The sequence below is a fragment of the Aotus nancymaae genome, unplaced genomic scaffold (genome assembly GCF_030222135.1).
Source record: "Aotus nancymaae isolate 86718 unplaced genomic scaffold, 86718_ANA_hifiasm-v0.15.2.pri h1tg000081l, whole genome shotgun sequence".
Lineage (NCBI taxonomy): Eukaryota > Metazoa > Chordata > Mammalia > Primates > Aotidae > Aotus > Aotus nancymaae.
This window is the reverse complement of record NW_026988496.1, coordinates 4,403,675-4,418,931: the sequence shown is the minus strand read 5'-3', so window position 1 is coordinate 4,418,931 and position 15,257 is coordinate 4,403,675. Positions and strand designations below refer to the sequence as shown.

Genomic DNA, 15,257 nt, shown 5'->3' with positions numbered 1-15,257 from the left:
TTAACACCATTACAGAACAATCATCCCCACACTCACCATTCACAGGTATCTTGGGCTAAATAATGTCTGCACCATCTGTGAAACTTCTAGAATAAAAAAGCAAATGGTCTATATAAAATATCATCCTATTTTTCTTCTTTCTTAACTACTTTACAATTTGTTTTTGAGACAGAGTCTCACTCTGTTGCCCAGGCTGGAATGCAATGGCACGATCTTGGCTCACTGCAACCTCCACCTCCCGGGTTCAAGCCATTCTCCTGCCTCAGCTTCCCTAGGAGCTGGGATTACAGGTGCCTGCCACCACACCCAGCTAATTTTTGGTATTTTTAGTAGAGATAGGGTTTCACCATGCTGGCCAGGCTGGTCTTGAATTCCTGACCTCAGGCAATCCACCCGCCTCAGCCTCCCAAAGTGCTGGAATTACAGGCATGAGCCACCACACCCAGCCCTATTTTTTTTTTTTTTTTTTGAAACAGGATCTAACTCTGTAGCTCAGGCTGGAGTACAGTGGCATGATCACAGCTCACTGCAACCTCTGCCTCCTGGGCTCAAGCCATCCTCCCCCCTCAGCCTCCTGAGTAGCTGGGATTACAGGTGAGTACCACCATATTTGGCTAATTTTTGTATTTTTTTGTACAGGCAGGATTTCACCATGTTGGCCAGGCTGGTCTCAATCGAACTACGGAGCTCAAGCAATCTGCCACACCTGGGCCTCCCAAAGTGCTGGTATTATGGACATGAGCCACTGCGCCCAGCCACTACTTTACAATTTTTAAGTTGTTTTCCACCCTAAAGACGTAATGAAAAATGCTCAGCCCTCCTTTATCACCAATAGGAATCTTCCTCAATTTTTTTAACCACCTCACTGGCTTCAGGCAATTCTCCTTTAAAGACATCTATCTTGGTCTGGACTATCTTCCTCAGCAGCCTTCACAGAACAGCACATGGAAATTCTTACCACGAGTTCAGGTGTCTCAAGCCTGTCAGCTACCCACTTGTCTACTTTCTGAACTACGTATTCTTCTGAACAGCACTTATATTCTCTTTCATCACTAAAGGGGAAAAAAAAATGGGAAACTGTGGAAAGAATACACAGAAAATCAAAGTCTTGGCTCAACTACTGACTAGCTATGCAATCTTAGGGAAGTACTTAAGTTCTCTAAATCTTAGTTTCCTCATCTATCAATTGCAGGTAATAACATCTTTCTTCCCTGTTTGGTTACAGAATATATGTTAAAGTGCCTTGTATACTATAAAGAGCTCTGCAAATGATAGCTTATACCTACATCTACCTATAAATCCACATCCTAAAACCCAACTCAATTTGTATTAGAGTTGCTTCTTCCTCATTCATAAATTGATTATCTGGATTTCACGTATTTGGGGGAAAGGTCTATCCTTTTTCTTTTCTTTTTTCTTCTTCTTCTTTTTTTTAATTGCTTGAGAAGAAGATCTCTCTCTTGATCTTCTATTTTAATCAAGCTCCCAGAAAAACTCCAGAAGTAACTTCAGACTCCCGGCACCTTCCTCTACTTCATTCCTACAGGTCTGTAAAATGTGTGGTTGCCTTCAGGCTGACACTGAAGGTGCATTCTTGGCAAGAGGCATTGAAGAGAAAACAACTCTTTTCTTTCTTTCGTAAGCTGAAAGTGATTCTCAACAGAAAAAAAAAAAAAAAAATATATATATATATATATATATATATATCACAGTCTCAGCAAAGAGAGGTTCCTAAAGGGTAGAAACTGTTTTCATGAAGCACAGTAAGACCGATTATTGGTTTCAGTACTGATTTTTTGACTAACTGGCTCTGTGACCTTGGGCAAGGAACACCCCTCATAGACCTTGGTTTCCTCATCTGAAACATGAAGGCATTAAATGAATGTTCAAAAGATCCTTTGAACTCTGAGTCCATTTCCAGTAAGATACTACAGATTAGTCAAAAAGAAAAGGAAGTGGTTCAATACAAATAGCATCTGCTCCTCACAAAGCAAAAGCAAATAAAATGCCCAGAAGCCCCAGCTTTCCCTCCCCTTCTACTCTGCTTACATGGTTATCCAATCCCTGGCTGAGCTGTTACCCAATTAGCACACTGGCTCCCCTCGCTTTCCCATTTAGTGCCATTACAGAACTCTCATCCCCATAATCCCTCAAACACTGGGCATGGATTCTACAAGACAAACCTCTCCACATCAACCAAACAGGGGAAAAAATCAAGATTTCCCATGTTACAGAGCAAAAGAAATTCAGCATAATGATGATGGTGACAGAGGCATTTACTTTACAATGTTCCAGGGGTTTTTTTTTGTCTGCACTCACTCCCACCTAATGAATTCAGAATGGATGAATTCAAAATTAGTCTCCAGCTGTCAATTGCCACATACATAATATATATTTTTCCAATCACAGAGAAAGGCTTTTCCACGACAGCCTGGCTCTGGAAAGTGATGGCAGTTGAAGTGTGGCCCTCCTGCTTCTGGGAAGTCCTTAATGAAAACCTTTTGTAAAGAACTGCCTTGAAGTTCCTCATATGGAACTATAGTGCTGGACTTAACTGCTCGCCACTTACAAAAAATTCCAAGCTGCCTTAGGATAAAAATAATATGGGGGGGAGGACTCTGTCATCCGTTAGTAATGCCACACGTTTCCCAATATACACTACTCACTACATGAAAAGCAGCTGTGTTTGCCCTAAGAGGTCGACAGATGAGCAGAGAAGAGGGGAGACTTTGGGAACTGCCCAACCAGCTGGTGTAGGCTCTTGGGGCATAAAACAAAGAGGACAGGTGTCATACCGCCAAGAAGTACTGCCATTCTTCTATGACAAAGGAAACAAAACATAACCATACCCTAATTAAACTGAGCTAGATTGCTCAACAGGGAAATCACCTGATCCCAGCTTTAATGGGGAGGAAAGAATGAAAAGTCATCTTCCACTAATGCAGATCTTTGCTGCCAAATGTGTCGTTTCAAACAAAATCACCCCCAACCCCAGTAAAGAATATCAAGACAGTTTGAATGCAAGCTACCTGCTTCAGAGTACAGTGCAGAAAGAGCCTTGGACACAGCACTTTGGGAGGCTGAGGTGGGAGGAATGCTTGAGCCCAGGAGTTTGAGACCACCCTGGGCAACAACACAACAAAACCCCATCTCTACAAAAAGTTTAACAATTAGTCAGGCATGGCGGCACGTGCCTGTGGTTCCCACGTACTTGGAAGGCTGAGGTGGGAGGATTGCTTGCGCTTGGGATTCAAGGCTGTTAGTGAACTATGATCTTGCCACTGTACTCCAATCAGCCTGGGCAACAGAGTGAAAGAAAGAAAGACAGAGAGAGAGAGAGAGAGACAGAAAGAGAAAGAAAGAAAGGAAAAAAGAGAGAAAAAAGAGAGAGAGAGAAAGAAAAAGAGAAAGAAAGAAAAAGAAAGAAAGAAAGAAAAGAGAGAGAGAAGGGAGGGAGGGAGGGAGGGAAGGAAGGAAGGAAGGAAGGAAGGAAGGAAGCCTTGGAATGGGAAACCAATTCTGGTCACAATTTGACTCTAAGTCTAGGTCTCTGGAGGGGTAATTCTCTGTCTTGACTTTCTTTTCCCTACATATAAACCCAGTGGAGTAGATGTGTAGCTTTCTAAACAACCCGCCAGGTCTGATGTTCTATAAGATACAGCTAAAGGAAGATGTAGGTATGTAAGACAGGCACCTGTCACCTGTTTCTCCAGACACAATGGGTTTTTTTTTAAACAGCTCTGAGATATGACTCACACACCACAAAATGGCTCACAGAGTTGTACAACCATCATTGTAATCCAATCTTAAAAAATGTTCATGACCCCAAAGAGAAACCCTTTACCCATTAGCAGTCACAATATATTCCAACCCTCCAGCTTAGCAATGACTAACTTGATACTCTAATAGATCTGCTTATTGGACATTTCATATGAAAGGAATCATGAACAATATGTAGTCATTTATAACACTTTTCTCACTTATCATACGGTTTTCAAAGTTCATCCTTATTGTAACATGTATCAGTACTTCATTACTTTTTATTGCCAAATACTATTCCATTGTATGGATATACCACCTTTTAGTTATCTATTTTTCAGATGATAGACATTTAGAGGTTGTTTCCACTTTTTGGCCATTATAAATAATTCTGTTATAGGCTGGTCACGGTGGCTCATGCTTGTAATCCTAGCACTTTCAGAGGCCGAGGTGGACTGATTACCTGAGGTCAGCAGTTCAAGACCAGCCCGGCCAACACGATGAAACCCTGTCTCAACTGAAAATTTAAAATTAGCCAGGCATAGTGGTGGACACCTATAATCCCAGCTACTTGGGAGGCTAAGGCAGGAGAATCGCTTGAACCTGGGAGGTGTCAGCTACTTTGGAATCTGATCTTCTGAGGACCTCCAATGAATATGGCAATATTTCATCTCCATCAAATTCCATTTAACATTGCTTCACATCTATTAATAGTAACAGCAGCACCAAACAACATACCCATTATATTGATCTGAGTTACTCTGGAGAAGGTGTCAAATAACTCCGCGTGCTCAGAGGCACTGATAAAATATCACTGGAATAATGACAAGATACCTGCTGAGTGAGAATGCATATTATATCGCCAACTCCTCTCACACACCATGGCACTAGAGCCATCCCAAAGGAATTAAAAGCTTTGGTGTCCCTCATTATAGAGCTATTCAGGATAGGGCATCAGGTTGAGACCTACCAAGAAGCATTAAATGAGTCAAGTAGGTCAGCAAGTCATCTACTCATGCTGGACATACTATTTGGATTTTCCCTTTGCCTATTCTCCTAGAGTAAAAATAAATTGGCTCTTGAAGTTTATGATAGAATCGATTCACATTGTTTGACTATTTGACTAACATGGTGGTAGCCAGAAAGCAAAACAATAAAATCAGAAGGAACTGTAAATACTATTGGCCAAACCTCTAATTTTGTAAAATGGGAAAACTGAGACCAACAAAATGAAAGACTTATTCAAAGTCATAGAGCTACCTAGTGGAAGACTTGGAATCAACCCATCCTTCCAGTAAAGTAATCACTCACAAAATAGGTGTCCTGGTTGCCAAAGTGAAAGCTGAAAAGGCACCCCAAAAGGTGACTTTAATGTAAACATCTAAAACTCTAACTTTAAAAGTATAGAATGTAAGAAAGTGACTTTTTTAAAAAATTAAGATTGAGTTATTAAAACTATAGAATTATATTATTTCTACTTTATCAACTTTATGTACATTTAGAGTATAAAATATATCTTTTGGATTCTTCTTTTTTTTGAGACAGGCGTGAACCAATGCTCCTGGACTGGATTTTTTTTTTTTTTTTTTTGGAGACAGGGAGACAGGGTCTCACTCTGTAGCCCAGGCTGGAGTGCAGTGGAGTGATTTCTGCTCACTGTAACCACTGCCTCCAAAGCTCAAGCAATCCTCCTGCCTCAGCCTTCTGAGTAGCTGGGACTACGGGCATGCACCACCATGCCCAGCTAATTTTTCATATTTTTTGTAGAGACAAAGTTTCACCATGTTGCACAAGCTGGTCTCAAACTCCTAGACTGAAACAATCCGCCTGCCTCAGCTTCCAAAAGTACTGGAATTACAAGCATGAGCAACTGAGCCCGACCCTGGATTCTTTTAAAACATACATTTTTGGTGGGGTGCAATAGCTCACACCAGTAATCCCAGCACTTCGGGAGGCCGAGTTGGGTGGATCACTTGAGGTCAGGAGTTCCAGACCAGCCTAGCCAACATGGTGAAACCCTGTCTCTACTAAAAATACAGAAATTAGCCAGGCGTGGTAGTGCGTGCCTATAATTCCAGCTACTTGGGAGGCTGAGGCACAAGAATCGCTTGAACCCAGGAGATGGAGGTTGCAGTGAGCCAAGATCATGCCACTGCACTCTAGCCTAGATGACTAAGACTCTGTCTCAACAACAACAAAAAACATATAAGTTTCCATTAGTCCAAGAGAGCCTATGTATGTGTGGTTGTGCATGTATGTATTTTTTTCTGACATCTATTTTATATATATAAACATACGCATAGGTTGGGCACGGTAGCTCATGTCTATAATGCCAACACTCTGGGAGGCTAAGGAGGAAGAATCACTTGAGCCCAAGAGTTCAAGACTAGCCTGAGCAACATGGCAGAACCCCGTCTCTCCAAAAAAAAAAAAAAAAAAAGTTAATTAGCTGAGATTGGTAATGTGTGCCTGTAGTCCCAATTACTTGGGAGGCTGAGTCCGGAAGATCCTTCGAGCCCAGGAGTTCGAAGTTGCAGGGAGCCATGATTGTGCCACTGTACTTATAAGTATGTCACCCTGGGTGACAGAGTGAGACTCTGACTCTTAAAACAAAAACAGACTTATAAAGCAAATTATCCTTGGTTTGTAAGAGGGTATTTAGAAATTCTCTTTTAGGCTAAGCACGGTGGCTCATGCCTGTAATCGCAGCACTTGGAGCCTGAGGCAGGCAGATCACTTGAGGTCAAGAATTCGAGACCAGCCTGGCCAGCATGGTGAAACCCCATCTCTACAAAAGAAAAACATTAGCTGGGCATGGTGGCATGTGCCTATAGTCCCAACTACTTGGGAGGCTGAGGCATGAGAACCGCTTGAACCCAGGAGGTGGACGTTGCAGTGAGCCGAGATGGCACCACTGCACTCTAGCCTGGGCGACAGAGTGGTGAACTCTGTCTCAAAAAAAAAAAAAAATTATGTTTTAATTTTTTGTTTAATTAAATACTGTCATTTACACTAAAATATGTGAAAACTTATGTAAGTGTAAAATAAGATCCTGTAATTGGGTTAGTTATTCCTTTCTCAAATCGTTAAAACTACAATATGCCATGCTAAAAATAATAAGTCATAGAATGTTAGGTTTATAAACCTCCTACCCCAGCCCCAACTTTGTAAAGCCACACACCCTGGGCTCCCAGTGATATCGCTTATCAAGGTCACAGATCCCATTAGTAGCAGAACCAGCTCCTTAGGTATCTAGATACCATGTCCAGGGTTTTTTCCCATTATACCATCATTCTACCTCTGTTCATTTGCAAAGAGAATCTATCCAGTGTTGATTCCCCAGGAAAGCCCCTATCTAAAGACTGTCATCCTCCATTTTCCTAGCCAATTAGAGTCCAAGAGTCAGACTGGTAGTGCTGCATCATCTAGCTTAGGGGTTGCAACCTAATTGAATCTAGCCTATGAAAATGTTTTATTTAGCTACCACAGTTTTTTTTTTTAAATAAGAAAGTAGGCTGGGTGTGGTGGCTCATACCTGTAATCCCAACACTTTGGGAGGCTGAGGTGGGTGGATCATTTTAGGCCAGGAGTTCGAGACCAGCCTGGCCAACATGGTGAAATCCCGTCTCTACTAAAAATACAAAAATTAGCCAGGCATGGTGGCATGTACCTGTAATCCAGCTCCTCAAGAGGCTGAGGCATGAGAATTGCTTGGGCCCAGGAGGTAGAGGGCGCAGTGAGCCGAGATTTCTCCGCTGCACTCCAGCCCGGGTGACAGAGCAAGACTCCATCTCAAAAAATAAAATAAGAACATAAACGCCGTTTTACTGGAGTGAGGCTGCTATATTTTACCCAATAATTCTAGTGCTATTAGCCCACTTCCACCAGCTTTATCCTTTTCTGTTTTCTCCTTGGCCTCTGACAGTATTGGAGCCTGAGATCCCCGAATTCAGAGCAGACATAATTAGTAGCATGCCAAAGTAAAACTGGTTGATGGAAAACGTGAAATATGGCATTATGTTCAACCTATAGCTACATTTACTGCCTTACCAATAAAAATCCAATTAGGTCTTTCAGGTTAACTAGCTATCCAGAGGTGTGTAAACTACAGCTGGTGAGACAAATCCAGCCTGCCACCTATTTGGCATGTCCTCCTCCCCCAGCTAAGCTGAAAAGGTTATATATAAATCCATATATATATATATATATATATATATATCTATCTCCATATCCATATCCATATATATATATATCCCAGCACTCTGGGAGGCTGAGGTGGGCAGATATAATATATATTTATAGTTGTTGTTTTTTGTTTGTTTGTTTTGAGATGGAGTCTCACTCTGTTGCCCAGGCTGGAGTACAGTGGTGTGATCTCGGCTCACCACAACCTCCACCTCCCGGGTTTAAGCGATTCTCCTGCCTTAGCTTCCTGAGTAGCTGAGATTACAGGTGCACGCCACCATGCCCAGCTAATTTTTGTAATTTTAGTAGAGATGGGGTTTTGCCCTATTGGCCAGGCTGGTCTCAAACTCCTGACCCCAAGTGATATGCCCACCAAGGCCTCCCAGAGTGCTGGGATTACAGGGGTGAACCACCATGCCTGACCTGTTTTTCATATTTCTTAATGATTGAAAAAAATTGAAAGGAAGAATAATGTTCTGTGACATGTGAAACTGTGAAACTCACATTCAATGTCAATAAATTAAGTTTTATTGGAACATAGCCACACTTGTTTTGTTTACATATTCTCTATGGTCACTTTCTCACAAAAATCCAGAGTTGAGTAGTTGCCACAGAGACTGCACAGCACTTAAAGCCCAAAATATTTACTATATGGTCCTTTACAGAAAAGATTTACTGACCCCTGAGCTATATCAAGAAAAATTTAAAGCCGGCCAGGCGCAGTGGCTCACACCTGTAATCCCAGCACTTTGGGAGGCTGAGGCAGGTGGATCACAAGGTCAAGAAATCGAGACTACCCTGGCCAGCATTCTGAAACTGTGTCTCTACTAAAAGTACAAAAATTAGCTGGGCATGGCAGCCCGCGCCTGTAGTCCCAGATACTCGGGAGGCTGAGGCAGAAGAATTGCTTGAACCTGGGAGGCAGAAGTTGCAGTGAGCCAAGTTCTCACCACTGCACTCCTGCCTGGGTGACAGAGTGAGACTTCATCTCAAAAAAATAAAAATTAAAGCTGTAAATTGATTACTGGAAAGTCACAAATATTTGTGAGGGATTGCTAACACCTTATACATCAATCACTCCCAGATGAATCTTCCTAAAACACAGCTCAAACCACACCCCTCTTCAAAAATCTTCTCTTAGCACTCCTTTCCTACAGAGGAAAGTCTGAAGCCCTTAACAGGTCCCATAAGGTCAGGCCTCTACCTTTCGTTCCAACCTCATTTCCCAAACCTCCCTTTCTGCTGCCTACATCCCAGATGACTCAAATTATTTGTTGTCCCTTTATATTCTGTGTCACTTCTGCTACATGAAATGCCCTCTCCTGAATAGTGTCATGCAGTAGGATAAGCAGGCCTTCAGAGTCAGGTGTAGGTTCTAATTCAGACTCTTTTTTAAAAATATATATATTTTATTGCGTTTTAGGTTTTGGGGTACATGTGAAGATCATGCAGGATTGTTGCATAGGTACATACATGGCAATGTGGTTTGCTGCCTTCCTCCCCATCACCTATATCTGCCATTTCTCCCCATGTTATCCCTCCCCAACTCCCCACCCCCCGCTGTCCCTCCCCTAGTTCCTCCCCACAGACCCCAGTGTGTGATGCTCCCCTCCCTGTGTCCATGTGTTCTCATTGTTCTCTTGACCTTACTAGTTGAGAAAGTTACTTAACTCATCAGAACTTCAGTTTCCTCATCTATAAAATGGCAATAATAATCCTTATCTCAAAAATCTGTTACAAGATGTAATGCCTGGCACATGGAAACAGCTAAACAAGTGATAGTGCTATTAATTCTACCCAACTCCAACGGTGCTTCCTCCTTGGCTCCTCCCTTGTGCTCCTACTGGGAAATCAGCTTTCCCTCTCATTTATCATCATGTCCACCTGTTCCCACTTTTATGGCTCCCATCTGTATGTGCTACCTTATATGACACACATTTCTACCCATGTCTTGTCTCCCCCACCAGTCTAAAAATTTCTTGAAAGCAGTATCCATCTGTGACTCACTCTGTAAGCCTGACAGTCCCAAGAACAATGGCTTAAACACGGTATGTGCACAAGCATGTATTGAATGAATAGTATGTGTTTGCTAACTATATATGCCACTTATTAGATGTGTCATGTTGCCTTGCGATATAAGTAGGGGCCACATCAGTTGTTCTGAACAACGCCTAGCCTCAATGTTTAGCAAATACTCAAACAACATCAGAGACTGAAGCTGCCAACATAAAAATAAAGGACAAACAGAAAAGTTGGTAATACAGTCACCTTTCAGAGGGATAGTGTTTTTATTTTCCACTAGTTTAAGTTATAATCACCCTGCACTCCAATAATTATAAAGAGATCACATTTAAGTGAGGGGGGTTCCAACTACTACTGCTTATGCATTTCCTTTCAGAAACCTACAGAAAATGACACATTCGCCAACAGATATATTAATAATCTGAAGATGTATTATCAACAACTTTGTTTAGTTGTTTCCATATACAGAGCATTTTTATAATCCATTATTTCCTTCGAGTCTCACAACAATCCTGGGAAGGAGGTATAATTACCCCCATTTTACAAATGAAGTAAAAGTTATTTGGGGTCAGGCACGGTGGCTCATGCTAAGGTCAAGTGGGGAGAATTACCTGAGCTCAGGAGTTAGAGACCACCCTGGACAACAAGACAAAACCCCGTCTCTACTCAAAAAATACAAAAAAATTAGCCAGGCATGGTGGTGGGTGCCTGTAATCCCAGCTACTCAGGAGGCTGAGGCACAAGATTGCTTGAACCCAGGAGGCGGAGGTTGCAGTAAGCTGAGATCACAGCACTACACTCCAGCTTGGGAGACAGAACAAGTTTGTCTCAAAAAAAAAAAAAAGTGATTTGGTTGGGTGTGGTGGCTCACGCCTATAATCCCAACACTTTGAAAGGCCGAGGTGGGAGGCTTGCTTGAGCCCAGGAATTCCAGATCAGACTAGGCAAGATAGTGAGCCCAGTTTCTAAAAACAAATTTAACAATACCCAGGCATAGTGGCGTGTACTTGTAGTCCAGCTACTGGGCAGAATGAGATAGGAGGATCACTTGAGCCCAGGAATTTGAGGTGAAAGTGAGCTCTGATTGTGCCACTATACTCCAGCCTGGGCAACAAAGTAAGACTTTGTCTCTAAAACAAGAAAAATGAAAAGTGATTTGTGGGACCACGTGCGGTGGCTCACGCCTGTAATCCCAGCACTTTGGGAGGCCGAAATGGGCGGATCACTTGAGGCCATGAGTTTGCTATCAGCCTGGCCAAGATGATGAACTCTGTCTCTACCAAAAATACAAAAACCATCCAGGCCTGGTGGTGTGCGCTTGTAGTCCCAACTACTCAGGAGGCTAAGACATGAGGATCACTTGAACCCAAAGGGCAAAGACTGCAGTGAGCCGAGATCATGCCACTGCACTCCAGCCTGGGTGACAAAGCAAGACTCTGTCTCAGAAAAAGTAAAAGTGATTTGTGTTAGATCCCAAGTTGGTGAAAGCCAAGAACGTAATCCTGGTCTTCTAACACCAATTCCAATGTTCCTTTCTCTCCACATAAACTGAGAGCATAACTTTGTTTTGCTTCCACCCTACCTACTTTCAGAAAGTCGCTCTGCTGGCACACTGTGAGGAAGCAGAGTGGGAGTATAAACATCACTGTGGTCAAGACAGTGGGAAACATCCCACCTTTGCCTCTAGCTAATCAGACTTTTAGAATCCAGCAACTGAATGGAAAGAAATGGAGAATGGGTTAGCTGCTGGGTTTTATTTTCTACCTGTCCTATTTTTGGCTTTTTGTGTATATTCAGAAACAGAAAACTACCACAAATTTCAAGGAGCCCCTGATCTAGAATATCTCTTGGATCTTTTGCTCATATGCAAAATTTTGGCCATGAGTTCAATACCAGCCTGGCCAACATGGTGAAACCCATCTCTACTAAAAATACAAAAATTAGCCAGGCCTGGCTTAATTGTTGTCAGCTTAAATGTTGACTCTTACCACTTTGAGTCTTAGAAAAGAAGGAAGGACGCCAGGTGCAGTGGCACACGCCTGTAATCGCAGCACTTTGGAAGGCCGAGGGGGTTGAATTTCCTGAGGTCAGGAGTTCGAGACCACCCTGGCCAATGTAGTGAAACCCCATCTCTACGAAAAATGCAAAAATTAGCCAGGCACAGTGGCACACACCTGTAGTACCTGCTACTGGGGAGGATGAAGCAGGAGAATCATGTGAACCCGGGAGATCCAGGCTGCAGTGAGCTGAGATCGTGCCACTGCACTACAGCCTGGGTGACAGAGACTTAATGTCAAAAAGAAAAATTAAAAAAAAAAGAAAAGAATAAAAACCTTTACTTGCCCCTAGCTTATGAAACTTTTGCCCTTCAACCATGTTTTATTCAACTGCTTTTTTTTCTTACAAATCTTAATCTCTCTGATATGCATTAGCTGGTGATTTTTAGCACACTTTCAGTTAGCATCCACTTCACAAAGTCATTCCATTCCTAGGGCTTATGATAAGATTCGTTTTACTGTGGATACAGCACCAAGCAGTTTACTGTAATGTGTAAACAAAACAAAACAAAACAAAGCTGAAACATGCCTCCTTTTCCTTTCAGTGAACTCTCACCTTTCTATTTACGTGGCCCAACTCGCATATCCTTAACCTCTTAAGGATCAGCATTTCAGATTATACCAGGAGTTTTCTCTTGGTCAGGCCACAGTAAAACAAACCATTAAATAATCAAACGCAATCAAATGAGCTGCAGGAACTTCGACAGTGTACATATTCTGACCAAAAGTCAGCAGAGAACATATGCAGGAAAAGCACAGACTCCGAGGGGCAAATCAGAAGGGCTACACAATAAATACCAGCTGGCAGCAGTTACCACGGCACTTTTTCTCTTTTTTTTCTTTTGAGATGCAGTTTTGCTCTTGTCGCCCAGGCTGGAGTGCAGTGGTGCGATCTTGGCTCAGTGCAACCTCTGCCTCCCAGGTTCAAGCAATTCTCCTGCCTCAGCCTTTAGCGTAGCTGGAATTACACAGGTACCTGCCATCATGCCCAGCTAATTTTTCTTGTATTTTTAGTAGAGACGGGGTTTCACCATGTTGGCCAGGCTAGTTTCAAACTCCTGACTTCAGGTGATCCAACTGCCTCGGCCTCCCAAAGTGCTGGGATTATAGGTGTTAGCCACCGTGCCGGGCCTTGCACTACCACTTTCAAATCTTTCTTTCTCCCTGCTCTTGGTTGACTGCATCTGCCTAAGAAGATTGCCACATTGGTCCTAGACTCCGTATTTGGTGATAAATCCACTCAAAACAAAGTTATAACCGTATAGGACATACTTGTCAATGACTCTGACTTTATTTTTCACAGTCGTCTTTCAGCCAAGAGAAAAAATTAATGATCACTCCACCCAATCATTACCCTCCATTCTTCTGGGTATACGCTTTGGCATAAAGGGTTGGCTTGCTTGCACTCTAGTTGGGGATGTTTATTATTCTTTCTTTTACTCCAAGCCTCCTGCCAACCGGCAGAAAGAAAACCTCCACACACAATGGGGGAAGGAAAGAGCTTCCCATAGCTGAGTCAGCTGTGACCACTGGAAAAGCCAAGCTAGGTGATGTTCCTTCAGCCCAGCAGCCCCCAACCTTATCCCTGTTTTACTCTCTGGGGGCTGAGCCCCTTGTGCCAGGGAGTAAGTAGGCAGCTCTTTGTTCCACACTCAAGCAGAATTCAGTGGCATGTGAAGCCATCCAATAATCCTGAACTTAGATTGACCTTGACCTAACCATAGCTCAGTGTGATCAAGAAAATAATTCACTGGGGCAAAGGTGCTTTCCTTAAAAAATAACTTGCCATGGGGAATTTTTCCCGCCCCCACACTTATCTGTAGCAAACAGAGACCAGGACAAAATATTCAAGCAGCTGACCTTAATCCCCAATTGTTTAGGAGGTGCTGTGGTAGTTCCTTGGTCAGCTTAGATATCACTTTGCCCCAGACAGGCGTGTTCCCTTAGGAACAAACATCTGCCAAGTAAGGGTAATTGCTGAACAAGAGGGTCCCTGGCACAGCTACATATCATGTCTTATAAGGTCAAAGCCACTAAAGAGAAAGGCCCAAAGTTCTGTTTGTATCCACCACTTTCCACTTCTACAATCTCTACTCCCCAAGTGTGGGAATCCCATTTGCCTCAGAGATCTGGGCTGGGAGTCACCCTGCAACCTCCCTTCCCCTGGTGGTATGGAAAAGCTTAAAGGCCAGAGCCACCAGCTCAGAGAAACAGCTCATCGAAGCTTTGCACTTACTTCTCATAGCGCTGATAAGTGCGTTGCCGTCTTTGATCACGTCTTTGATGAATTTGTTGGTCCTCTCCAGTTCCTGCTCATAACACTTGAGCCTCTCTCGGAAATCAGGGCTGTCCAGGTAGCAGTCGCTGAACTCCAGTGGGGGATGACCCATGATTCTGATGGCCGGGAGTAGGGGGAAAGAGGGAAGACACAAAGACCGGGAGCATCAATGGCACAGTAGAGGAAGTAGAGGGGAAGGACTGAGCGCCCGACCCGCTTAAGGAAGCTTATAGCCTCTGTCCCTTTGGAGGACAGGTACCTGTTTCAATGAGATTCCTGAGGAGCGCTGGCTGGTCCGGACAGAGAACAGGCGCCCCGGCGGTGGCTTCAGAGCCAGAGAGAGCTAACTATCGCAGCCGGATCCCGGCAGGATGCTGCCTAGCAAGCAGCATGCCCCCTAGGCATCGCCTCCCCAGATAGGCGGCAGAAACCGCAGCCCGACTTGCCTCCGGAGACGGGCCAGATCCTTCCTGAGCAATTGCAAACGTGACACTTGGGCCCGCCCGCCCAGGGCGTAGGCGAGGGTGAGAGCTGCAGCTGGGAGCAGCCTCTCCTGGCTACAGGCTCCTCGCTCCCGAGCGAGCGGAAGACTTCCTTAGCCGAACTCCGCGGGCAACCCGGATTGCACTGTCCCCTCCCCCTTCTTAAAGCCAACGCCTGCGCCCCGCCCCAGCGAAGCCCGAGGACCAAACAGGAGCGCTCAGGCTCCTTCTGCAACTGTCTTCCTTGTACCCTAAGGTTTCGTGACCAGGGCCCGCCGGCTGCTAAGACTTCTTCCTGGTGCAAAGAAGCCTGCCGGCCGTCCTGTTAGGCACCGGAAGGGTTAAGCCGCGGCGGCAATTAAATGTAGCCTGGCTCCATAGACACCGCAGCGGGAAGAGGAGGGCGAGAGCGCGACGCACAATAGCCGCGGTGGCCCAGCGTTTCCCTACGGAAACTGGGGAGCAGTCAGCGCC

At 44.0% G+C, this 15,257-nt stretch overlaps 1 protein-coding gene across 1 annotated transcript in view; it reads right to left on the bottom strand.

Moving 5' to 3' along the window:
• Window positions 1-14,923, bottom strand: part of OPHN1 (oligophrenin 1) — a 389,272-nt gene extending 374,349 nt beyond the window's left edge. Inside the window, exons 1-2 of the mRNA XM_012460837.3 lie at window positions 14,561-14,923; window positions 14,260-14,417 (exon numbers count right to left, since the gene is read on the bottom strand). Coding sequence (XP_012316260.1) covers window positions 14,260-14,413 — 154 coding nt within the window. The 5' untranslated portion in view covers window positions 14,414-14,417; window positions 14,561-14,923. The remainder of the gene's footprint in view (window positions 1-14,259; window positions 14,418-14,560) is intronic.
• Window positions 14,924-15,257: the final 334 nt, after the last annotated feature.